At 39.1% G+C, this 24,411-nt stretch overlaps 2 protein-coding genes across 4 annotated transcripts in view; both read right to left on the bottom strand.

Moving 5' to 3' along the window:
- NUP133 (nucleoporin 133) overlaps positions 1-7,888 on the bottom strand; it is a 39,623-nt gene extending 31,735 nt beyond the window's left edge. The window contains exons 1-5 of one of the 2 annotated variants that reach the window (XM_080388863.1): positions 5,885-6,018; positions 4,852-4,915; positions 3,017-3,135; positions 2,125-2,228; positions 704-811 (exon numbers count right to left, since the gene is read on the bottom strand). In XM_080388863.1, coding sequence (XP_080244989.1) covers positions 704-811; positions 2,125-2,228; positions 3,017-3,135; positions 4,852-4,889 — 369 coding nt within the window. In that variant the 5' untranslated portion in view covers positions 4,890-4,915; positions 5,885-6,018. Of the gene's footprint in view, positions 1-703; positions 812-2,124; positions 2,229-3,016; positions 3,136-4,851; positions 4,916-5,884 lie in introns of both variants that reach the window. The other variant, XM_080388862.1, reaches the window with a different exon arrangement.
- Positions 7,889-11,194: 3,306 nt separating this feature from the next.
- ABCB10 (ATP binding cassette subfamily B member 10) overlaps positions 11,195-24,411 on the bottom strand; it is a 28,319-nt gene continuing 15,102 nt past the window's right edge. For both annotated transcript variants that reach the window (XM_080388878.1, XM_080388879.1), the window contains exons 5-13: positions 23,928-24,074; positions 23,043-23,178; positions 21,371-21,466; positions 16,191-16,400; positions 15,833-15,912; positions 14,341-14,521; positions 14,015-14,058; positions 12,432-12,466; positions 11,195-11,822 (exon numbers count right to left, since the gene is read on the bottom strand). In XM_080388878.1, the coding sequence (XP_080245004.1) occupies positions 11,531-11,822; positions 12,432-12,466; positions 14,015-14,058; positions 14,341-14,521; positions 15,833-15,912; positions 16,191-16,400; positions 21,371-21,466; positions 23,043-23,178; positions 23,928-24,074 (1,221 nt within the window). In that variant the 3' untranslated portion in view covers positions 11,195-11,530. The remainder of the gene's footprint in view (positions 11,823-12,431; positions 12,467-14,014; positions 14,059-14,340; positions 14,522-15,832; positions 15,913-16,190; positions 16,401-21,370; positions 21,467-23,042; positions 23,179-23,927; positions 24,075-24,411) is intronic.

The following is a 24,411-nucleotide window of genomic DNA, read 5'->3' as shown; positions in this document are numbered from 1 at the left end:
ACATATTCTGTGCTGCTTCTTCCTTCCAAAGACAATTTCTTATCCAGTTTTGTTAGAGCACCACATACATTAACTGAAAACTACACCCAAGCTGAAAATAAGAACCCTTTTTCTCACGAATGACAGTAACAGACACATTAACACCCTTTCAAAAAACTTACCTGATCTTCAACCCTCATCCTCTAGCACAGTATGTTACAAGAAGGCACTTAGGAAAGTAATCAGTCAAGACAGATTAAATCACCTGTCCTCCCAGTGCCAGCTTCCTCATAAAGACCAGCCAAGGGAGGGTGCTGGTGTTTGCTTCTCATCCCTGTGTGCTCAAAATTAAATTACTGCTGAGCAACTTTTTCAGCCAGAATGCATTTAAATTGCACTTGCTTAGACTGAATATTTGATTGCCCTAGTGTTTGCTGACACAGTACTTCTTAATTTACTGTATGCTTGTTTGGTTATGAAAACATGCCAAATAATTCATATGAAAACTATTATTTAATCTGATTCTATAACATGTAAACAGTGTAATCTGAAAAGACAGCAGAATTTTATTTATTTCAAACATACTTATTGCGAACTATCAGTCCTGACCTTTTGAATACATAGTACACCACCAAATGCAGTTTTCAAAGAAGTACTTGATAAAATAGGATGTATTCAGAGTTACTCAAAGTATTTTAAACACTAAAATTTAAATGTTTATCACCTGCAGAGAAGATGCTTCACCCGAAGAACTGAGACAAGATATAGCTGCTAAATTAGAACTCCACTGGAAGTCACTGGGTGGCAGCTGTAGTTCCTTGCACAGAGATAACTGTAAGAAAGAATCAGATGCCATAATAAACATAAGACTGGAAGAACATACTCCTCTGTGACAAAGTCTATAGACTTTCTGACTCTGCTAAAAACTAATTTTCAACTAGCCCAGACACTGTGTAAGAGAACCAAAAGAATGTCAACAAGACATTTTCAGCAAAGTTGTCACAACCAGCGAACAGCTAAAAAACACCTACTTGTTAATTTTCAAACATCACTGTTATTTCTGAATGTTTCTCACAACGTTGCAATCTTGAATTATTTCTTTCAGAGGTGCAATTATCTGACCATTCCTTAATTCAATATACTAACAAGGCAGCAAAATAAAACTAATCTTTAAGTGTTTGAGAAAGCTCACTATGTACTAAAGAGAGGGGGGACACTCCCTCCCTCCCTCCCTCCTCCACGTGCCACCAAAGTTAAACAATCAGAAAAATGACAATCTCTTGAAAAATCTCTGCGAGTACTAGAACACATATACCTGACACTCCACTGTTAAGTGCAGAATCTGTATAATTATCATATATTGCACTGAAGATACTGATTTTGTAACTACAGGTTTCCTCCAACCATACTTGCTATTCACTGAAATGATGCTGAAAGAAATGCTGCCCAGAGCTAAAAAAAAAATAAAATATTGACATAAGAAACCTAGATGAAATATATTCAGCATAGCTGAAACTAACCCTTTTTTTCTGACAAGTTGAAAATCAGTCCCAGAATAATCTAAACCAATCTGTAACAAAACAACTAGTTTTTAACTATTAAAATAAGCTTTATGAAGACTAACTAACATAACAGACACACCTGTTAAAATGCTGTAGAAAAATTACTTTGGCAGGGAATTAGAAAAAACTGGGACCTAATAGAAGCACAGTATTACAGGAAGCTTTTTAGGGTAAAATACAGTTATCATTTTCAGGATGGCTGTTGACATGCGCGAAATCTACTTTACCACGGCTCCTTAAACGATGCCCCCTACCATCTTAGCATACGCTGACAGAAGTAATGGAGGATGGAGCCAAGAAACTGAAGCCAGGCTGTGTTGTACTCCCTGCAGTAATGGGAACTTGATGGTGCCACACAGCTGATAAAATGAGATGTCCACTGCCGAGCCAACAATTGTGGCAAAATTGCTTTCCTCAGATGAGATGATCTCATTGTAATACTAATGCACACCTCCATCCCAAAGTTACCCACCCCCAAGGTACTACCACACCTCACTGGGCATGTGATAACAACCAGTAACAAAAATAGATACGGCTAGAGTCACTCAAGCTCCACCTTTCTGCATCTTGAGCTTTCAGTTACCTTAGCTACTGGAGACTGACCAATCTTCCAAATAATCAGCCTCTCTTTATGGACTAGCCAGGCCCATCCACTGCCATCCACTTGAACGCTTAGCTGGTCATCAGCTACATAAAAAGTAATTTTTTTAAAGCATTCAGATTTTTAAACACTGCAGAATAATCTTACATAAACTTTCATTCTCATAATTTTCTACTAAATTAAATTTCATGTTAGAATTTCCATGTATTTGAGTAAGATACCAAATTACTAGTTTACAAATTCATTTGATAAACGCTCAACTTTTGAGAGTGAAAAGCAAGACAATCCTAGAAGCTATTTCCATCAATTTACAGCAGATTGCAATAGCTTCATAAATTGCTCAGCAATTTTTAAGATTATTTTTAAGATATACATTTTTTTGTTTTGTTTATATCTACTATAAAAAGAAAAGTTATGCACAGGGAAAAATTGCTTAGGACACCTATTTCTTGAACTTAGGAAAAGGTTTGTATCGCTGGCACTTTTAGAAATTACCACAAACGGGGATTAAAAATAAAGTAAAAAATAAAAGAGAGCATCCACTCTAGGACACAACAGAATCAAAACAAATGAAAAAGGTGAGGGAGGACCAATAAGGAAGTTACTAAAAAAATATTATTGGCTTTCTTTATAACCTTGGATTTTACAATATATTGGTTAGGCCAGCACCTGAAGGATATTTACATGCATCCATACCCACACAGGTGTTACTACAATTATAGCTACATAGTTAACCAAGCTGGATTAAAACCAAGGTACATATATTTCAACTTCCACTGTAAAAGGCAGTATTCAAATGGCATCAACAATGTGTTAACACCTCTCTCACCTTTCAATCATCATCAGAAAAATAACAGATAAAATCAATTCTTACCATCAGCCTTCTTCAGGGCTTCCATAACCTTAACAGGCAGAGAGGATCCAAACCCCTTAACATCATAGTTAATAGTCTCACTTGCTGACGGATGCTGGATAACTCTGGTAGGAGTTGCACTTAAACAAGACAAAAAGTTATAGTTCAGTTTTTTATTGTTTCCTCATCAGTTTCAACAGACATTTACTTCATCAGTATCTGTTTAGAAATAGATGTGATGAAACACTTCATGCAAAATACACATGCTCCCTCTTGGAGTACCATCTAAAGCAGTAATTTGGTGGCCTGCTTGCAAGCTGTTAGCTGTCATCAAATTCCTCTATTTTTTTTAAGAACTGATTTTGAATATGCATTCCTTCACCAGCAAGAAAATCACCATTCAGCTTCTCTACATTCCGGTTATCTATAGAATAAAGCTATTCACAATGCCAGGAGAAGCTCACCAGAAGTTATTCCCTGACTGCAGGGTCTATTTTCATCCCTAGTTCCGACACTGCTGGGCTGTACATGCTGTGCAACACTGAACACCTGTGGCAGCTTGTATCTGCTAGCACTTCTACTGCTCTTGTTTTACTGCGGAGGCTGCAGCTCTTACCCGTTTCAGTCTTGATTTGTTTCACAATATATAATTTATAAAAGCTGCCTTGCATCTTTCCCAACCTTCTCTCTCTGGAACAGCATAGGTCTGTCTTGTCTTTTGAACACGATTAAATGGGTAAATTTCTCTGCTTTTGGGAACTTCCCAGTGTGAAATGCCAGAAGTTGATGGTAACACTGCTATTAGACAGCCTGACACTGGGTTGGAAAAATGCCATATTAAACAGACCTGAAGTAGAAGTTCTCCAAAACTGAACACAGGCAATCTTGTTTATCTCAACAACAAACAGCTGCTCCTGAGAAAAGAGATTCTAAATCCCTGAAACTGATCTGGGGCTCTTGTTAAATCTCAGTTTTGATTCATATGGAAGGGAGAAGGGGAAAAGGTGGCAGGGGGAGGAGGAGAATGCCTAAACTTTGACTTTTTTGTCTTGTTTTTAAATACAGAGGTTCTTACTATTTTCGTATTTTTCCTATACCAGGGATACACCTGAGGAGCCCTCAAATTCAAATGCTAATAAGAGATATTTATAATACTGAACGTGCAGTATTGTATATTTAAAGTTTTAATGTAAAATGCTACTTTTAAAGAACCTTAGAACTATTCAGCTATAAACGTTTTCAATCAGAATTTGTTATTGTGAGAAGAGTATATCAAATATCCTACAAAGAATCTGAGAACACCTGAGAAACCACACACTAATGAATAGTCTTGCTACTTCTGTAGGCAACTAAATGAGCAAAAACCAAGTAAACATGGATTAGTAACTCTCATACTTTTTTTTTTTCTTTCCTCTTCATACAGAAAAGTCATGCCCAACAGTTCTATCAGAATTTTCTGAAAAAAAAGTCAAAGAAGACAATCTAGGCAATACTAAGTACTTAAGATTTCCTAAAGTCTTTCAAAAAGATCCCTTATCAAAGATTCCTAAAGAAATCAAGCTAGGAGATATGGGGGAAAGTCTCACTGTAGACCAGACTCTGTATAAATGAAAGCAATGAGCAAAAATAATAGATGAATGAAAGGCTAATTTATACACTGCAGGGAAGTTTCCATTCTATCAATCTGTACTGGTGTTGAAAAGCTTCAGCACAGCTGTAAAATAAACCAACTACCAGAGTGACAATGTCTTGACAGTACAATACCATTTAAGACAGTCAAACAGCAAAAAGAATATCTGAGTGACCAGATACAGAATAAAAGGCACAACAGGAAACATCATGACAACTCCACATACAGCTTCTTCAGTACTAGGATGACCTGGCATGCACACATCTCGAAGGGATACCGCAGAAAAGTTACTGAAAAGCGATTTAAGGATGATCAGGGATATTGAGTATCTTACAATTCCATCAGAACATCAAATGGTAAAACGGCACGTGTGAAACAGCCACGTTGTAACCTACAATGTTAGCTTATGTAAACCTAACATTTTAGAGCATGTAACAATGGGGCAGGGTTTGCAAAGAGAGATGAAATATTTTGTTGAACCTTCTTGTATAGACAGCTGAAAGCAAGAGCTTTCCGGCTGAGCCCTGCCATTAGGCTCATTTAGAAGTATGCCTCCATCCGCTTACTGATGCACAGGACCAATATAATCTAATTGCCAACTATTATACATGGCCAAACGACACCATTTCCCCTTCTTTTACACTGTAAGGTCGTATGATTTTACCTAATGAAAAGCCTCTGTGCCTGCATTTGAGTTTGGGGTTTGTTTGTAAGGATCAAGGAAGGGATTCAGATGGCAAGCACTTGGATTACTTGGCTTTTTTTTTTTTTAATTATGATACTTTTCATTTTTTTTAATCAACAGCCCAACTTCCTATTAGCGCTCTCAACAGTTACTGCTACTTTAGCCAGCAGAGCGCAGGTCTGTTCGGCCCTCAGCCATCGTAACCCGCCTGCGTCCCCCCCGGGCTCCCTCCTCACAGCACAGCCCCGAGCCCCCCGAACCGGGAGGCCGGTGACAGAACCGCAGCCCACCCCCGCCACGCTCCTGCGGCCAGAGGTAGCGCCGGCTCCGCCGCGGCGGGGGGGCGGCAGCGGGAGGCCCCGGCGGCGGGAGCTGCCGCCCCTTCCCCTCAGCGGGCCGGGAGGCGGCGGCGCTGCGGGCAGCGGAAGGCGCGGGGTTTATTCCAGACACGGAAAGGAGGCGAGAGAGGAAGACCGAGGCAGCCGGGAGCCGGCCGGAGGCGGCAGCCCGGCGGGAAAAGGCGGGTGGCGCCCCCTCGCCTCGCCCCGCCCCCAGCGGAGGCGGCGGCACTCACCGGGCCGAGAGGGAGCCGCTCCTCCACGCCACCGGGGAAAACAGCACCGGGGAGCTGGCTGCCGCCGCGATAGCCAAGTTCTTCCTGCCGCCCGGGCGGGAGAGGGGGCTGGGGACGGCGCTGCCGAGGTTCCTGCGGGCAGAGCCGCCGAGGGTCCGCGGGGAGGCGGGAGCCGAAGGGAACATGGCTGGGGCGAGCGGCGCGGCCCCGAGCCTGCGTTCCCGCCGGGCGCCGGCTGACTACGTCACGGCGGGGCGGGGTGCGGCAGCGCCTGCCGGGGGGCGGGGGCGGCCCCGCGGTGGCTGCGGGCTCAGGTGCGCCCGGGCGGCGGGAAAGCGGCCTGCCGGGGCGCCCGGCTCCTCACAGGCCCAGCGCTAACGCGGAGGCGTCCCCGCCGGTACCTTGGCGGCCCCCGGCTCTCGCTGCGCCTCAGAAGTGGATTGTGCTTCCCCGGAGGGGGAGAACAGAGCGGCTTCGGGCCCGCCGTGCTCGTCGGAGGGTGGCCGAGCTGCCGTGGGCTCGGAGCCCCAGCGGCCGCTGCCCTCCCTCGGCACCTGAGGCTGCCAGCTGCATCGGGCCGCCTCGGCCCCTCGTTCTTGCTGCACAAGGCGGAATATGCTCGGTCCATCAGGACGCTCCCGGAGGGATTCACAAGGCTGGGTTTGGGCTCGATTTGGGAACCATTTTTCACTGAATTCAGTACAGGTCTAGGACTAACCAGCTCAAGCAGAGAAAGGTGGCTGGATGTGCCAGAAAAACCTGCTGTTGAAAGATGCCTGCAAACCGCTGTCTGGCATCTTTGGAAAGGCATGTTTTCCACTAATAGTTGCCTGATCTTTAACATAGACAGCGCTGTAACTTCTGTTTGTCTCCACATTTCTAATAAAAACTAAAAAAAAAACCCTACAAAAAATATTCCATGCAAACCTTGGTATGTTTCACATCTCTGGTAGATAACAATCATGAACTACAGCTATTCAATGATAGAGAATCAGACTTCAGTCTTACGGGGGAACTAAATTTTCTTACTGAAAGAAAACACTATTGGTTTGTACTAAAAAGCTTTCAGAACGTACCATCCACTTGTGGAAGAAGTTAAACTGTATATTATCAATGAAGCTAATAAGATAAAATTAGCTAAGAATAAAGTATTCAAAATTTTCCCATCATTTTCCAAAAATACCTTCTTTGATTAAAAAGAGCTATGGGTGTTAAGCTTTCTATGTGCAACGCAGATGAGAAACTTGAGACGGTTCATCTGGCAGTACTGAAGTACGAGGCACCTGTCTGTTTCAGTGCTTTGCCTTTTAACTTCACTCCATCTGCTTTTGCTTTCATTTTATGGGAAAAGCAAAATATGAACATTTAGTGGAACTTCACTATACTGCTACATTAAGGTAATGCCCTTCTATATAGTCACCTCTATTAGACTCCTTGCAGCGATGCTGGATCATGTTAGTGTTGTTTCATCAAGAAAAACAAAACAAACCGGAAAATACACACACAAAGAAGCAAATGGGGAAAACCCGAGTAAAATTCAAGCTGCCATCTCCATTTCCCAATATCCATTAACAGTGACATTCAAATTAATTTAAAAACTGAAAGGTCCTCTTAACATCTCATTCTACAATATTTAAGCTGATGCAGTGCAAACAGTTTTTGCCAAATTAATACTGTATACACTTTGCTACACTTCCTCAGGGAATTACTTCACTTCCTTTTGCTCTCCCAGCCTTGTGCTAAGAGATCCATCTTAAGAAGAGAGGACACAACTCAACCTTTACATTTCATTTTCAATACAGAAATAGTTAATGCTGACACCAGTTAGAGACTTCACCAGTTCCTGAGCTGGGACTCACGTAGTGTTTGTTTTTCACATAAAAAGGTGAATGTCCAGCAAGCAATTCCAACAATAGTGACCTAGTGGGGGCTTGAACTAGGAGAATGGAAATAGTGGACTTATACTAGAGCCACAACTTCAAAATACATGGAATTGCTAATCTCTTTACTTCTTGTGTTTGGGTTTTTTTATTTATTGATTGATGGATTGAAAAACTAGCTGCAGATAGCTGCCTACCTGTTTAGGAAGAAAATTAGTTCGAAAGGATAGCAGCAAACCCCATCATCTGCAGAGCAAACAAATTTCTCATGAATTGGTTAACTGATTATGCCTTATGGGACTATGTGGATGTTTAAACAAAGACGTGTATAGAAGTTCAGGACCATTTTCTTCCTCATAAGATACCTAATGCCTTGCTCATCAGAATACAGTCTCCTCACAGGTCAGAGTATTAATGTCTTGGATCACTGCATCATGAGTTTAAGACCCCTTAAGCAACTGGAAACAATCCTCCCCATTCAAGAGAGCTGAAAATGTCAAGCAGTGGAAATGTGGAGACAGAATTGGTGGAGATCACAAAGGCAGGACATTCTCCTCTGTTACCCCCCTAATTGAAATCCACTCCCTTTTTCAAAGGTTAAAGTACTGACAGAAAAGAGGCTCTCTGTATCAGAAGATCAGAGCAAAAAGTTGCATTAACTACTTGAAACCCAAGCTGAAAGAACTTGAACTCCTTCAGAGATACCATTCACTTGCAGCGATGATGCTGTGATCAGTACTCTTATTTAAACATTAAATAGTTTAGTAAGTAGTTGAAGTAATAAAATTACTCAAGACCCTTTATTTTCAGTGTCTGACCTCTCAGGAAAACATTCATGCTGTCAAGAATCAGAAAACTAATTGGGAATACAGTAAAAGGATTAAGTGTACGTTGAGAGGTGACCCTTCATTATCTTTCCAAATACTCAGTCCTAACTCATACATTCAGTTTAGCAAGGTAGTCTTGAAAGCAATTACATACAGTATTTTAAGCCCCAAAAGGCATGACTGAGTAGCAAGAGTTAAGGAAAGAAATAGTTCTGGCCTCTGAGGCAAGGGTGAAAAAGACAGTATTAATAAAAGACTTCAAAATAATATCCACAGATACTAACCAAAATATGGCAACTAGTCATAGAAACTGCAAAATGTTTATATTATGTATTTGATATACGTGTCTGCATGTCAAATTAATTGGATTTATTTTTGAGTGTCTGGGAAATCATCTTTACTACTTTTCTACACAGAGAAGATATGTTTAGGCCAAAGCTGAACACTGTGTGCAGCACAGAAGAGAGATGGTCTTATATAATGTGCTGCACCAGGGCTAAAGGGACACTTTGAAACTTCTACCAATTCTGAGTAGGGTCTGGACTTTCCTTCATGAAACATTGGGTAAGTTTAATTTAACTTAAATTGTATTTGCCTGCAATTAAAAGCATTTCTGAGTACCTTTTGGCCTTTGGAATACACTAGGAGTAGCACAGCTGTGTTTTGCGCTGTTAATACCACCCCTCATGGAACCGAACCTCCTCCTGCTAACAGCAGCTTAAATAAAACAAACAGGAGATGTACAGTATTACTAAAAAAACGAAGGGGCAATGATGGAAAATACAGTCAGTGAGCATAAGAACGTGTGGTTTGCACTCACAGTCAGTCACTCTCGCGTTAAGTTTTTTCTGCATTGTGTGGCCCCTTTCTGTCCTATGGGCCATGCTACACAAGGCAGCAGCACAAACCAGCGATCCTTAGTGGGAGATGCCTGTCATGATTGTTAGAAATACACCAACAGTTTCCACCTTAGGCAGGAAAGTCTTCAACACTTGTAACAAAAAGAATGCAATACTTCAATATTTCTCTTTCTCACACCTTTTTCCTCATTAAGCTCCTAGGGCTCCTGCAATTCAAAATGCAGCCATATCCAGCGCTGACCTGTGGAAGTATGCAGCATGCCACATGCACACATCACACACGCAGGTGTGTAAACCACAAATCTGAAGCTGTCCAGCAAAACTTTCTACTTGCAGATTACTACGAAACTTTGTTTTCTCACCTCGCTGAGGTCTGTGGTTTGTTCCAAGGAGTGTTTTGAGTGGTTCTAACCTGAATAAAGTCTGTTACCCAAGGCACCTGTTAGGACAGACATTCACCGTTCCGTGGACTAGAACTTTTCTGTGGCTTTTCATGCTTTTCTGTAGACTGCAATACCTGCCAGAACAACTAATGAACAAAAGACATAAAACATTCATTAAGTTCAGCTGTAACCTGTATAAATACATGAATAAAGGGGTTCATTGCATATAACCTAAGCAGAGATTACATGAGTAAAGATTAAAGTTCAAACCTCTCTACATTATAAAGAGAATAACTGATAGTCAACATTGAAATTAAATATTGGGTCAGTGGTATTTTTGGCATATCTTTAGTACAATGTCTTCTTCTAGTCAAATGATATCAAAAGATAAAATTATATCTGGAGGTAATTTTATCTTCATTCCCTGGCACAGGGATCTCTTCAGTGTTTTCACTATGTTCTACAAAGTGCCATTAATGGCACATTAGATAAACATTTTAAGCTTGCCCAGCACTAGGTATCTCATGCCTATTACCAATAATGTTTTCCAGCAACAATTTTTCCTAGCACAGATGAATTTTAATGTGACCTGAAAAGTTTCTAGATTTTTTAAAAAATAAACCCTTGTGGGGTTTTGCATCTTCAGAAAGTCTAAAGAGATTCTATTGAAAGAGATTCTTAAACTAGAAACACGTAGCTTACTCTTTACTGCTGAATGTACCTGCCTGCATTTATTCAAATTAATGTAATGCTATTACTTTACTAGTTGTCCTTGAGAAGGTAGTTTACTAGTTGCCCCTAGTAAGGTAGCTAGGCAAACCTCAGGATTTCTATGAATGAAATTTTAAGTAACAATAAAAAACTTATATATGCCTTAAAAAAGGACAAAAAGCTTAAAATATGTATCAGTGTGCTCTTCTGGACACCACCTTAGAAAGAACCTAAACTAAAGAACTGGGAAAACAGAGAAGAAAATGCATGCAAATTTCAGATTTTCCTAATCTTAATATATACTAACTTAATATATACTTCCTTTGTCCTTATGTCAAGTCATTTAGGTTGTTTCATTTAGTTTCACATTTTTGGGGTTTTTTTGTTTGTTTTAGAGACCTTTCCTCCAACTTATGCTTCCATACTTTCTAAAATGTGTTCTCATATGTAATTCTCTATAGTAACTGTAGATGGTGATCATAATCAACTTTCACATTTCAGAACAAATGGTAACTGGAAGGACAGTGCAGTGGAAGTCAGACAGAACTTTCAGAGTATGTTAGTGTCATGCATTTTTGAAATTCAGCATTTTAAAACTGCTGACAAGCATAGAAAGCAGAAGTTCCTTAAAATGGAAGAGACAATAATATGAAAACTATAATCTTATTTAATTACCCTTAAAATACTGAAGTTACTTGAGAATGCAACACATCATCATACAGTGCATTACAGCAAACAAGGTTTACATGGTCTCAATTAACGTAACACAAAGCAGAAGAATCTATACACTGAAAATATCTCAATGTGATAGATATTTTTTAAAGTTGCAATAATTATTAAAAAGCTTTTAATAAAAAGTTTAAACACATTTAAGTTTCAAAAGAATATTTTGTACATTTTGGAAAAATATAACATCTACTTTACATAACTGAAACATAAGTTATATTCTTTGTAGTTTGTAAGCTTCCATTATTCATACATTCTCTCATACATTTTTTTTTAATACCTCCTGTTCTCTGGTTTGTAAATCTAATGCAAAAGTATCACTATTCTGAGGAAAAGCTTGTTTCTGCATTAGTTTCCTGAAAAGTCCATTTGGATTTGCAAGTAGTTCCTCATGTTTTCCACATTCAAGAATTTTACCCTGGCCAAGGACTGCAACCAAATCAGCATTCTGAATAGTAGACAGACGATGGGCAATAATTAGGACTGTCCTCCCTTCCATCAGCCGGTCCAGAGCTTCTTGTACTAGGTATTCATTTTCAGCATCCAAAGCACTAGTAAGAAATGGGAAGCGGGGAGAGAGAGGAGAGTATTTGTTACTTTAAGACAGGTTACTTTTGTATGCATTAGGCTTATTTTGCTAAAACTATAAATAAAAAAAATGAAAACTATTGTTGGTGAAGATGAACCAATGGAACTGCAGCAAAGTTTCATGAATATGCTCAGTGCGCACATCCAAGTTATAGGCATTACATATTCTTATATGCAAAAATATGCATGGAGAAATTACACTAATTCAGTGAAAAAAAAAAATTATATTGCAGTATAATCATCTCTCTTTTACACCAAAACCTTCATTTAAACTAAAGATACAAAAAGCTTTAAGTAGATGTTTCAAAATCAAGTTACATATTAGAAATTAAACTCCATGAAAAATTACAACACAGTACACCACCTATCCTTCCTACTTTGCATGAACAGCTTTTATCACAGGTCTAACCAATTCACACATTCTAGAAAGCATATTCTTTTTGTGGGTAGAGAAAAATAAAGGGCTAGATAATTTGTGCAAGAGCATGCTAAGAAAAAGAAGAGAAAATACTTCCCAAACCTGAGTTTTACAGATAGATAGTTTCTAAGTTTCTATTTATTTTCTGTCTTACCTTGTTGCTTCATCTAACAGAAGAATTTTAGGATTCTGAGGAAGAAAGTAAAATTGGTTATAATAACAATTAGGTGAGTTCCAAATATTTGTATCAATATAGAGCAGGATTCATGCAGCTTAAAACTCCAAGTAAGTGTAATTACTTCATCAAAAGAACTGAGAGTTGTTCAAAACACTACTTCTAAGAAGTCTAAATGCTAAGAGGACAAAACAGAAACAACACTCTCCCATCTTCAAAGTTTCCACACTAAAGTAACAATACTATTATCTGATAACTATTTGAAAGATACAAACTAAATGTGGGAGACTATTTTTAATGCATAATTGTCAGCACTGTGGTCAGATGTTTAATTTCTTATTTACTGCTCTTACATGGACCTTTTACAGAGGCTCAGCTACCCACTGCCTGTAGTCAGTCCACTATATAGAACTTAGTTACAAAAAATAACAAAAACCTACCACCAAGTAGTATTTCACCCACAGATGAAATACGTAGTACATAAGAACTAGCATTTAAGAACTTCCCAAGTAAATAATAAAAAAGATTGCCCGCACTCAAATCCCTAAGCAGCTTCTTCTGAATTACAGTACCTAAACTGCCTTTATAAAGTTCAGAGTAAAAGATTTAGACTTTATCTGGAAAAGAAGGGTCTCCGCTACACCCCCAATCACCAATACATCATCTACTCATTTATTTTTTACTACTCCCCCCTCCTTCCGCCCCCAGTAAAGTCTCTACTCCTATGAACTGTACTTGACATGAAATGCAACCAGCTTTTCAGCATTTGTGGTAAAAGAGAATTGGTAATACGAAAATTTCCCTGTAATCTAGAAGAACTGGGCATGCTAGGATGCTATAGGGACCTGCACAGCTTAACCTGACTGTAACCTAGTTTCAGCAAGGGTCAAAACTTTCAGCTGAGCATCAGCACCAAACTGCCTCCCCATGAAGCCCCGTGTCTGTCCTTCAACCAAACTCCCTGTGCTTCTGATCCTCAGAAGCCCCCTCAAATTTGGGCAGCACAGAGCCTACCCTAAAGCTAGATCCATGACAACTCTTGAAGAAAAAAAACCACACAAAATTGTGCCCGAAATAGTATCTTGTCCCAAATCCAGACCAGCTCCCCTCAAAGCCAAGACAGGGCAACTATCATACTAGTAAACTGCAACTTAGAAAAACCAACCCATGAATGACAAGAGTTCTGAACAGAGACAGAAGTGTCATATATGAAGTTTACTAGCACCACATTCTTAAAGTCCTCCTTCATCCTTGGCCTGGTCTTATGAAAGTGAGCCATTATACAATGATTTACTATCAGTCTTGGCAAGAACTGTCAGAAAACATGACTGAAAGATGGGAAGAAGCACTTACATAAGTAATCTGTCTTTAGTTAAACCTCTCATTCCTTTCAAACTTCTTCATTAATGTAAAAGATAGCATTTTCTTTCTAAAAATATTTTTCCACCTCTCCCATTGAAAGACCTCCTCCTTTTTAACCCTTTCTGCCTTTCAAAAAAAAAACCACCCACAACCAAAAAAACCCTAAAAAAATCAAAATAGCTATTTGGGTGCTGGCTTACCTTGAGCAGAGCTCGAGCAATTGCAATTCGTTGCTTCTGTCCACCTGGGGGAACAAGCTCAGTAAATTGAAATAGGAAAACAGATGTGAAGTAATTTTAACTGAATGCCTGAGCTGGGCTCAATTAGGTACATGTACTTTGGCAGGCGGGGGGTGGTGGTGGTGTGTGAATGGAGATGATGGTGGGATTTTTTTAATGTATTTATTTTTTTTTTAGTACCTATGGCAGGCTGTGACTTGGAGAAAAAACTGGTAACAAAAAATAATAGAATGTTTACTTCACTCTATAGCATCAAGTTTTTTAAAATAAGCAATATAAAGATGTACCTGAAAGCAAAATGCCTTTTTCTCCAACTACAGTGTCAAACCCTTTTGGAAAGTCTCTGATAAAACTAGCGGCATTAGCTATTTCAGCAACCTTCTGAATCTCCTCTGCCGTCACAGTAGAAGGATCCTCTGCGCCATAGGCAATATTTTCAGCAATAGAACAGGAGAACAGAATTGGTTCCTGATAAATCAAAAAACGTAACTAATATGGTAATCTGTAATTACATGCATGTATTGTCTATATCTCAAATAAACTAAATCACAAGATCCAGCATTAATTCTTTTAATATCTATACAAAAGAATATATAAGCTAGAATTAATTAAAAACAAAAAAACCCCACCTCTCCTAACAACAAAATGGGCACTGAAAACCAAATTAAAAATAACTGGCTTTTTTAACTAACAATACATAACATAACCCTCAATTCCTAATATTTGAGGAAGAGTTCAGAAAGAGCTATTCATCCAAACATCAGAAAACCTCCCTTTGTACTTTACTACGTATCATAATCTGCAACAATGATGATTCTTCTCTTAATGTCTACACAGATTTCATGGCATTTTGTGCATTTAATTTATGTGAAAGGTTAAAACAAAGAAGAGGGCTGGCAGATAGGACAAGTGATGCACAATAGGATAATGTCTGAAACAAGGTAAATCTGCTCTGTATATAAAATAGACATGCTATAGTATGAATACCAGTATCTCCTACTGGTAACTCAAGTGGAATACATACATACAAAAAGAAAAATGCTAATGTGCCCACATGAAAATAATCTTTGCACAAAGGCTTTTGGTGGTATTATTACATAAAGGATATGTTTTGAAATGCAACATATACCCAGTTATCCTTATGCTTTTAATCAGAAAAGTTAACCTAACAGTTAACTGCACTGTGAAGCATCTGGGGAGATGAGGGAAGGAACATACATATTTTATTTGGTCAAACAAGTTTATTTTTAAGAGATCATTAAACATCTCCCTGTACTTCCAGAGTTTGGGGGTTGCTAGGGAGGGGGCACTACAAGAGTAAGTGCCAACAGTGCTGTATTTTCATGCTTTGCTAGTGGAATTGTGTTTGCCTGGAAACAACACAGAGTACAGGTCAGTTTTCAAATGGTTGTGTAAAACATGATTGTGTAACTTCCATTAATACAAAATGTCATTAAATGTTAAGCTTTCTTCAACAAATCATAGCAAACATCAAGATGGTCATGCCTATACAATTTGCAACAATGTACTTTCCAGGCTCCACATGCATACTGTTCTTCTAAGCTAACCCTTTGGATCTCTACCACTATGTAAAAACAGGCTATAGAATAATGGGACTAGCTCTCAGTCTTATTTTTAGAACAAAGCACACACAACAGCAGTTATGGTGAGATGGAGGGATTTCACTGAGAAGCAATATTATGTAGTTTTAAAAAGAAGTGAGGCACAGCTAGTTAATAACACAAAATTATTCACTTAGAATTTTTTTTTCTTCCTTACCTGGCTCACTGTTCCAATCTTTGTCCTGAACCACAATGGATTTAACTGACGGATATCAAAGCCGTCAATGGTGATAGTACCTTAAATGAGGAAACAGTCAAGTGTGTTGGACAAGTACTAAAAGAGGCAGAAAAAAAGAGCTGAGAACAACCCCCGAGGAATCACATACTGGTGCGATCAGAAATGCAAACCTATTCAGGCACTACCATAAGGTAACCATACAGCCCAGAGTGAAGCACAGTGTATAAATGGAATAGTCACATCAGGACCTCAAGAACAGGAACCCTAACTGTTTATAAGGTGTATCTGAAATGTGAAGTATCAATTGTCATGAATCAGAGCAACACACAAAACATACCTGAGATAGGATCATACAGCCTCAGCAGAAGGGATACAATAGTTGATTTCCCTGCACCACTTGGGCCAACCAGAGCCATAACAGAGCCAGCTGGAATGGAAAGGCTAAAATCTTTGAAAATTGATGTTTCTGGACGTGTCGGATACGCAAATTCAACATCCTTGAATTCCAAAGCACCTCTGAATGTGTCTCTGCCTAATGTGATTCCCTCTATGTGACAAAGAACAAAATACAGAAATTGAACAGAAACAAATATCAGCTCAGCCCTCCTAGAACTTGCTTTACAGACGCCCAATGGAAATAGCTATCTCCATGTAAAATCTAGGGATAGCCACAATTCCAGACCACAGGGATTATATTTCAGCCATGACTGAGACTGTGTGGTACTTGTTCCTGAATGCAATTTCAGGTTGCTCTACAGCAAGAGGCAGAATTTGCATCTTGCTAATACCTAACAACAAATAATGTTCATTTCTAATAGAATTATCTGAACTTTTAAACATATTATAAACAATTTAAGCTTTGTCGATTAGGAGTAATGAAATAAAATGGCATTGTTGAAGGCCAAAGTCCTGTTGCCATAGAACACATGCAAAAAGATAAACACTGCAAATCACTTACTGCCCTTTCACCAAGGCACAAGTCACCTAAAACACCCTCCTCTTTGAACAAGAGCAGCTCCCTCTCCACTAACTATTAACTGGGTCGCTTTTAAGCAAAAGCTGTCACCAGAATAAAGTTGCTGCTAGGTTTGTTGTATTAATGGCATTTTTTTTTAAATTGAAAGTATATTTATTAAATTCAGGACAACAGTGTATTCAAAGACCAATCAGAGGCATAACTCTTATGCAACCGTTCACTGAAACTAAAATTTCATTTGTGAAATACCACAACAAACCATCATGAATGAATGATTGCCAAAGTTAAATAAAACCAGCTTATTTCTGGAAAGCAACATTTGATTTAAATGATTATCTTAAAAGAACAGCAGTACTAGAAAAATAAGTAAGACAAAGGAAACCAATTTTTTCAAGCCTTGTTAAGTCCCAGTGACACATATCCATACAAAGCAAACTAATTGGACAGTGGTGCTGCACTCCCAAAGGTCTCACTGACGAAGTTCCTACCCATTTTGTGAAAACTGGCAGCAACAGAGCAACACCCAAGTAGCATTTATTCCTGCTAAAAACATGCAGCTCAAAACCGTTTCAGACACAGCACATGGTAACTAGCCACAGCACATGGTAGCACATGCCCCTGTTTCATTAAACAGTAACTGTGGGTAGGGAACAGACACCCATCAGCAGCAATCAAGATTTTACTAGTCCTGCTGTTGCTACAGCAAATTATTTATTTTGCTTTCTTTTTCCTAGATCCCCGCCTCTTCTCCAAGCTTTCTATTTAATGGTAGAAGCATAGAAATGGCAAAGGCAAAAGCATACAATTTCAGCTCCCTTCCTTGCCTTTAATCCACAGACATAAACACTGTAACTCGCTTGTTACATAAAAGCACCTCAGTCTGTAAACCTCCCTTTAGGAAAATAAATTTATTTGATAAATCCTGTCCTAGAAGCCTAATCCTTACTATTACCAAAGTAACAAGTAATAGCTTATCTTTATTCTCAGTTCCAGTTATTGCACAGTCCATTCCCTGGCCTGAAACACTGAGATCTGCTGCAATACAGGAAGTCTGGTACCACAAGTCCTTCCTTTATATATTACTGTAAAAATATCTAAAAGCTATATACAGGATTGTGCTTGTTTCTTGTTTGGATTCTAGATAGAGGAAAAGATGATATTGTAATTTGTTCCCAAGATATCATCACTAACAACAGCTGGAGATTTGTGAAAATAAAACCTGTGTAGCCAAGAACAGATGTTTCAGGTAGGTTTGGACAGTAGAGAAATAGTCTCTTGGCTTTATTGCCTGAAGAGCCAGAAATCCATTTTAATTGGGTTTTGAGACAAAGGTTTATATCCTCTCCTAATGTATTCAGTTTACACTGAAAGGAAACCTAAAAGAAGCTTTCTGTAAGCCTATGCTACATGGACTTCTGAAATTTTGCCTGATTTACGTTCCATCTATAAAATAAAGATTGTTTTCTAGATGTCACTATAGGTATAATTAAGCGATCCATTAGCTGCAGTAGGAAAGACAACTTCTGCCCCAATACTACTGTTTACTTTGCACTGGTACCACTGTAAAGATGACCACTAAAATAATCCAGATTAAAAAAAAAAAAAACAAACATCGAAATGATGATGAAATCAGCAGTTGTACTAGGTCTCTGAAGGGCACAGCAAATCACAGTGTGGCACTGGATGTCACGGCAGGAAGGTTAAGATGGCTTCATTGCTAAAGAGTGTGCAGCTATCCCTTCATCAGCCAGCTGGTGGTCACCTTTTGGACAAGTATCTGCTATTCTAAGTCTGCTTCCATGCACTGGAGACAATAGTACCTTTCACTGCCTAAGTTAAAGCCTACGCAGATTGAAAAGTATCCTACAGACAGACCTGCAGCTGAGAAGACAAATGAGACAGAGGCCAGACTGTGACTTGGTGTCCATCAGATTAAGAACTCGAGGAATTCCAGTGCAGGGAGACACAAGCAGAACAGAAATTTGAAGAACAGCATTTCTAAAGAACTCCTCTATAATAACCAATGCAAAAGAAAATTCCATTCATTCTGTGTGCTGTGGCAAAGCAAGCCGTCAGGACGCTGGGCTGCAGCACCAAGGGCATCACCAGCAGAGAGAAAGAAGCCATTATCCCACTCTACTCGGCACTCGGCAGCCACACCTGGAATACTGCGTTCAGTTTTGGTCCCCGCTATACAAAACAGACGGGGACAGGCTGCACCGAGTCCAGAGAAGAGCCACAAAGATGGCCAAAGGCCTGGGAAGCCTGCCGTGAGAGGAAAGGCTGAGAGAACGGGGTTCGTTCAGCCTTGAGAAAAGGCGGCTCAGGGGAGCCCTTATCCCCGAGTTCCAGTATTTAAAGGGTGGCTACAAAGAAGATGGAGACCCCCTTTTCACAAGGAGTCCCATGGAAAAGACGAGGGGTAATGGGTACAAGTCTTCCTGGGGAGATTCCAATTGGACACAAGAGGAAAACTTCTCACAATGAGAGCAATCAGCCTTTGGAATGAATCTCCCCAGGGAAGCGGTGGATTCCCCAACACTGGACACTTCTAAGATTTGGCTGGACGGGGTGCTGGGCCATCTTGTCTAGACCGTGCTTTTGCCAAGAAAGGTTGGACCAGGTGATCCTTGAGGTCCCTTCCAACCTGGTATTCTATGATTTCATGATTCCCTAAAGTTAGAGCTTACTCAAAAAATCTCTTAGGTCTGTTGGATGTTCCTTTCTGACTCTTCCCCTTAGAATAACCCTTACAATGTTTCCAAATTACAAGACCATATAAAACTCAAGAGGCAAACTAGTGTTGACAGCTCACCTGGACTCTGCTATATTGCCTTTCTTAACAACATAGAGAGCTGGTGAACACTCATGTATGACTTCTGCTTAGAGGGATGCAGCCGATTAAATAAAACAGCAATTCACACTAGAAGTATCTTCTACAAGCAGCTCACTGAACAACTTTGATGGATACAGGCAAATGTTCTTTATACAAAATATACTGGAGGGCATTGTCTAGCTTCCGAAGAATAAAGCTGTAAATAAATATATATTGCCTGAAGTAATTTATTTACTATATTAAAATATTAAAATTAAAATTTACTATATTAAAATATATAAAATATATTAAAGTATTCAATATTCTAAAAGTTTAATTATACTATTTAAATAATTAAATATTATTTAAATTGTTACTACTTTTTTTTTTCTTTAAATGTTATTATATTTAAATTTTTATTTAAAAGGCAGATTTACAGATGAAGTTTCTGTTTGGGATTTGACTCCTGCATCAGCAAGCTTCCATAAAAATCTAACACCTCTTGAAGATGAGCATATTTTTCTATAAACATACTAATAAAAACAGATGTGACTTCAGACTCACAAACCTATCTTTAGGCCTAAAGCAGCCCATGGAAAGAATTTAGGTGTGAATGACTGATCCGCCACAAAATTTGCTCGTCTCTCCTCACATTTCCAACATCAAACTTGATTAATATGGACATTACCTCCCCTTCAAAACTTCCTTGTTCCCTTAGAACACTGCAGCTGTATGAAAAATATTATGCCCATGTTACCAGGTCAAACGCTACAAGCACCTAACTAAGAGACTGCCTAGTACAGCAGGCTGGTCACTCCACAGTACAGCAAAAGGCCCGTCACTCCATTACCCGTAGGTGAATTAGGTAAGCCATGTGCTATAGTGGCTCCTTGCCCCTCTAAAAGGAGGAAGAAATGTAGGCGGTGCTGCTGTGAGGAGAGGTGCAAATCGTTCCAAATGCAACACCTGCTGTACCTGCACATCCACACTCTCCCAAGAAGCAGGACTCCCCACCCCTTCCTTCCTTTCATTTCCCAGTCATGCCTCAGTCCCCCACTCCCACTGCAGAGCTCCTCAAAAATTCCATTTGGCGCGTGCTGCTGAAAAGCCTCAAATGGTCTGTGCTTGCAAGTTAGGTTTCAAATCAACATGTCTTGCTAAGGAACTGTTTTCATGGATCAGTATGAACTATTTAAACTGGAGAAACTCTTAATGAAAAACACCTGGTTTCAAAAGCTTCTCTTTTCAGATTGTTACTTTCTTAAGCCATTAGAGATGAGCATGCTAAACCTCCTAGTGGAAATATGAGATACAGCTGTCTCAGAGCTTCTTCCCCCCCTTCTTTTAATTACTTCCATTCTTTTCACTCTAAAACTGATCCAAGAGAAAGTGGTGATGACATCAAAGAAATATTCCAAGAAGCTAGAAATGAGCATGTCCTCAGCCACATAACTTTTAAAGTAATATATTTAAAACCATATTCTCAATTAATTCAAGAAGAAAGAAAAAACCCACCAGATTTTCAGCTTCTAAAATTTCTGATTAAAGGAAATTCTCATGATCTATTTTATAGTTAGGAAAAGTCAGAAGAATTACCACTGTATTTAGTTTCTTTCAAAAGAATGTAAGTCAGTACTACCTTCAAATATCACACACATTCTTCTGAAGTACTGGTGACCAGTAAGAGAAAAATCAACTTATGAGCAGTAACAAACCAGGGACCCACCATTAAATGTAAGCTGGGGCTTCCTTTCAGTGAGTTCCCACAGGCGTCCACCAGCACCTAGTCCTTTCATTAGCTCAGAATAAAAGGAACTCAGACCTAAACAAAAAGCAGAAAAGTATTATGCATCCATAAGGAATGGAAGACATAGGAGACATAACATTTGCATTATACTTTTCATCACCAGCACTGAAGCATGAGATGTGTAGGGGATTTTTTACTCCAACACACTATCAGACTTGTTGATTTAAATCCTATCTGCTTTCACTTGAGAGCTACCAATAATCCCTATTCACCATTCTCATTTATCTCTGTGAAACAAATCATTCTGAAGAAAAAAGAAGAAAATGGTAACGCACTTCAGCTTGCATACACTCAAAAGCAAAGCAACTCTTCTTCATTCATCTGTCAGGAAGAACAGCATCCAACTTCAGAGAAACAGCCTTGCATACAACCAGCTATAGTTTCAAAATTGTTCAGTAGAATGAAGCACTCTGAATGCCCTTCTTTGTCAGACAGGGTTGTACTACTACAGGGGAGCCTGGCTGAGTCCGCCACGTGGGAGGGAGGGCACAAAACCTAAGACTAAACTGATGCTTGTGGAGAATGTCAAGGAAGGCAGGCTTCTTGTGACAAGACACCTTTACTTCAGAGTCCCCATGAGAATGAGCTCTGTGCAGAACTATATTCTTCAATAATCTTAAGTACAATTTTAAAAGTTTTATAATTCAATGACGTTTTATCAGTTTCTAACCTTATTTTTCATTTATTTAACATTAATTTATCCCACATTTTCAAAGTGCCAGGTATCAGTCTGCTGACCAAACTTGGATGATTTAAGCACAGAAGAAATGGTTTTGGTAGTTGGAATGGGTGCCACTGGAATTTTGATATTCAAGGAAGCAGGTTTTGTGAATTTTGCCTTCAGGTGCATCTTTGTGCTTCCCATGATATCAGGCTTCATCTTAGAAGAGTACAGATGAACTGCACTGTCCTGTGGGTCTATCAAAAGTAGCAGACTCATTTTAAAGAGGAACCCTTCCAATCAGCTGTCAAACTTCAAGTACCTTATCTTCATTTTTGCCTGTATGCAGTAGTGAAGACTGCTCTGTCAAGAAGATGAACAGTTTGTTTCTGGGCCAGTAGATTACAGAGTCTAAGCTTCAAGGAGGAGTCAGTCAGTAAGGAAAAAACAAAAGGTTAGCACCAGAGTGTAGTGCTCTGCTGGCACTTTGTTTACTCTTCCAGCTCAAGTTGGAATATTGAAGTACAACTAAAATCTACACACTTTTCTAAACAAAGTATGTTTAACACAGACCCACGTATTTTGTAAAAAATATAATACCAGTATTACTTCTTTACACATTATACCAAGTATCTTAATTTAGACCCAAAGAAAATGAAAAGTAATATGTATCTGTCACACACAACATTGAAAAAAAACCCCAAAAAATAACCTCTGTATTCCTTTGTGAAAATGGAAGGTTTATATAAAGTTATATATTATTAATTTCCTTAACTCTTCAGGAAAAAAAATTAGGCATGATTTCTTGAGAAGATCATTTGGAAAAGACTTTTTAAGAAAGCCAGGTCTTTTAAGAGCTTCTCTTCCCTCCCGCCCCCATACTGACTGAAATGCTTTGAAGTGAAGAAAATCTAATTTCTCATTCCATACCTCCAATGCTTATTCCAACCCAGAAAGCATACATTAGGAAAGATGAGAGTTCACCAACTGTCATGTAGGCATTGCCCATTAGTAATCCGCCTTTGTACAAGACTGAGAGGACAATTAAATTTCCAGAAAGGCCAGTCTAAGGAAAAAGAGGAAAAGGCAGATTTTGTCACGTACACCTTAAATTTCACCCTCTAAAATATTGTTTCAGATTTTTCCTTCTAATAAAAGAATTCCCATACTATGGCTATCTAGATTTTTAGAGGACTGAGTTAAATTTGAACAAAACCAATTCTAAAGCAAAGCAATCCAAAAGCCAGACAGACATCCAGTGTCACTGCACTACACTATCCAACACGCATTCAAAGAGCAAACAACTCATTTTTATTTGTTTGGTTTTTTCTCCACGATGGAAAGGAACACCGAACATTCTTAACCATCACTAAAGGAGAAGAGCCTGCAGTTATTCTGCAGTTTTTGAATACTATTACACAAATTCATTGCAAGCTGTTATGAAAAAATAAAACCCCACCCTCCGTCCCCAGCTTCCTTTGCATCGATGCTCATCTCATCAGAAAGCCAAAGCTGTAAAACGCTAAGGGTGGGGAAGGTTTTCACTCCTTTATTTCCCTTAATAGGAGGTATGGGCTCAGGTATAGGGCACAGGGTAGAAATAGAGGCTTAAACTGGTTTTATCATACCACTGTATCTTGAGGTGGAGTTTCACAGCAATTTAGACTGATTTAAGTTCAGTCTTCCCACAGTTTGATGTAGGTTCTGTTTGCACTCAATTCATCTACTTGCAGATTTATAAGTATTTTAATGAATTTTAAAATAATTGACACTTGGCATAACATGGTTGGTTTACTTTCATCAAAAAACACTTACTGCTCCAAAGAAGCCTGCCCGAGCTAGTGCCTCTTTTTTAGCCAGTTGTAGCACATAATCAACTTTATTTGCATATTTCTCCATTTCAGCCACTTCTTGCCCAAAAGCTCGAACTGTTCTTATGTTTCCAATACGCTCTTCAGCTAACTACATTAAAGCAAAGAAGAAAACAAATGCACACAGACACACAATTTAGAACGTTCATATTACAGAACATTTGAAAGTTAAACCACTGTCACTAAGCTAAAGTTCACATACATTGCTTTGGATACCAGTGGAAAATTTCTCATGCCCTCCTCTCCCCCCTCACTCCTTTTTTTTTTTTTTTTAAATTCTACTATGTTAAAAGTAACCTGCATGCCCAGGCAATTTAAGAACTTTGAGATTGCCTTAAGTATTAGCAGAGAGAGAAGAATATAAAAGTAGGGTCAAAAAAACCCACCTTAATTTGATGTGAACAACACACATAAGATAATTATTATTC

Source organism: Falco punctatus, assembly GCF_963210335.1.
Source record: "Falco punctatus genome assembly, chromosome: 5".
Lineage (NCBI taxonomy): Eukaryota > Metazoa > Chordata > Aves > Falconiformes > Falconidae > Falco > Falco punctatus.
The sequence above is the reverse complement of the archived record's forward strand: the minus strand, read 5'-3'. Positions and strand labels throughout refer to the sequence as shown.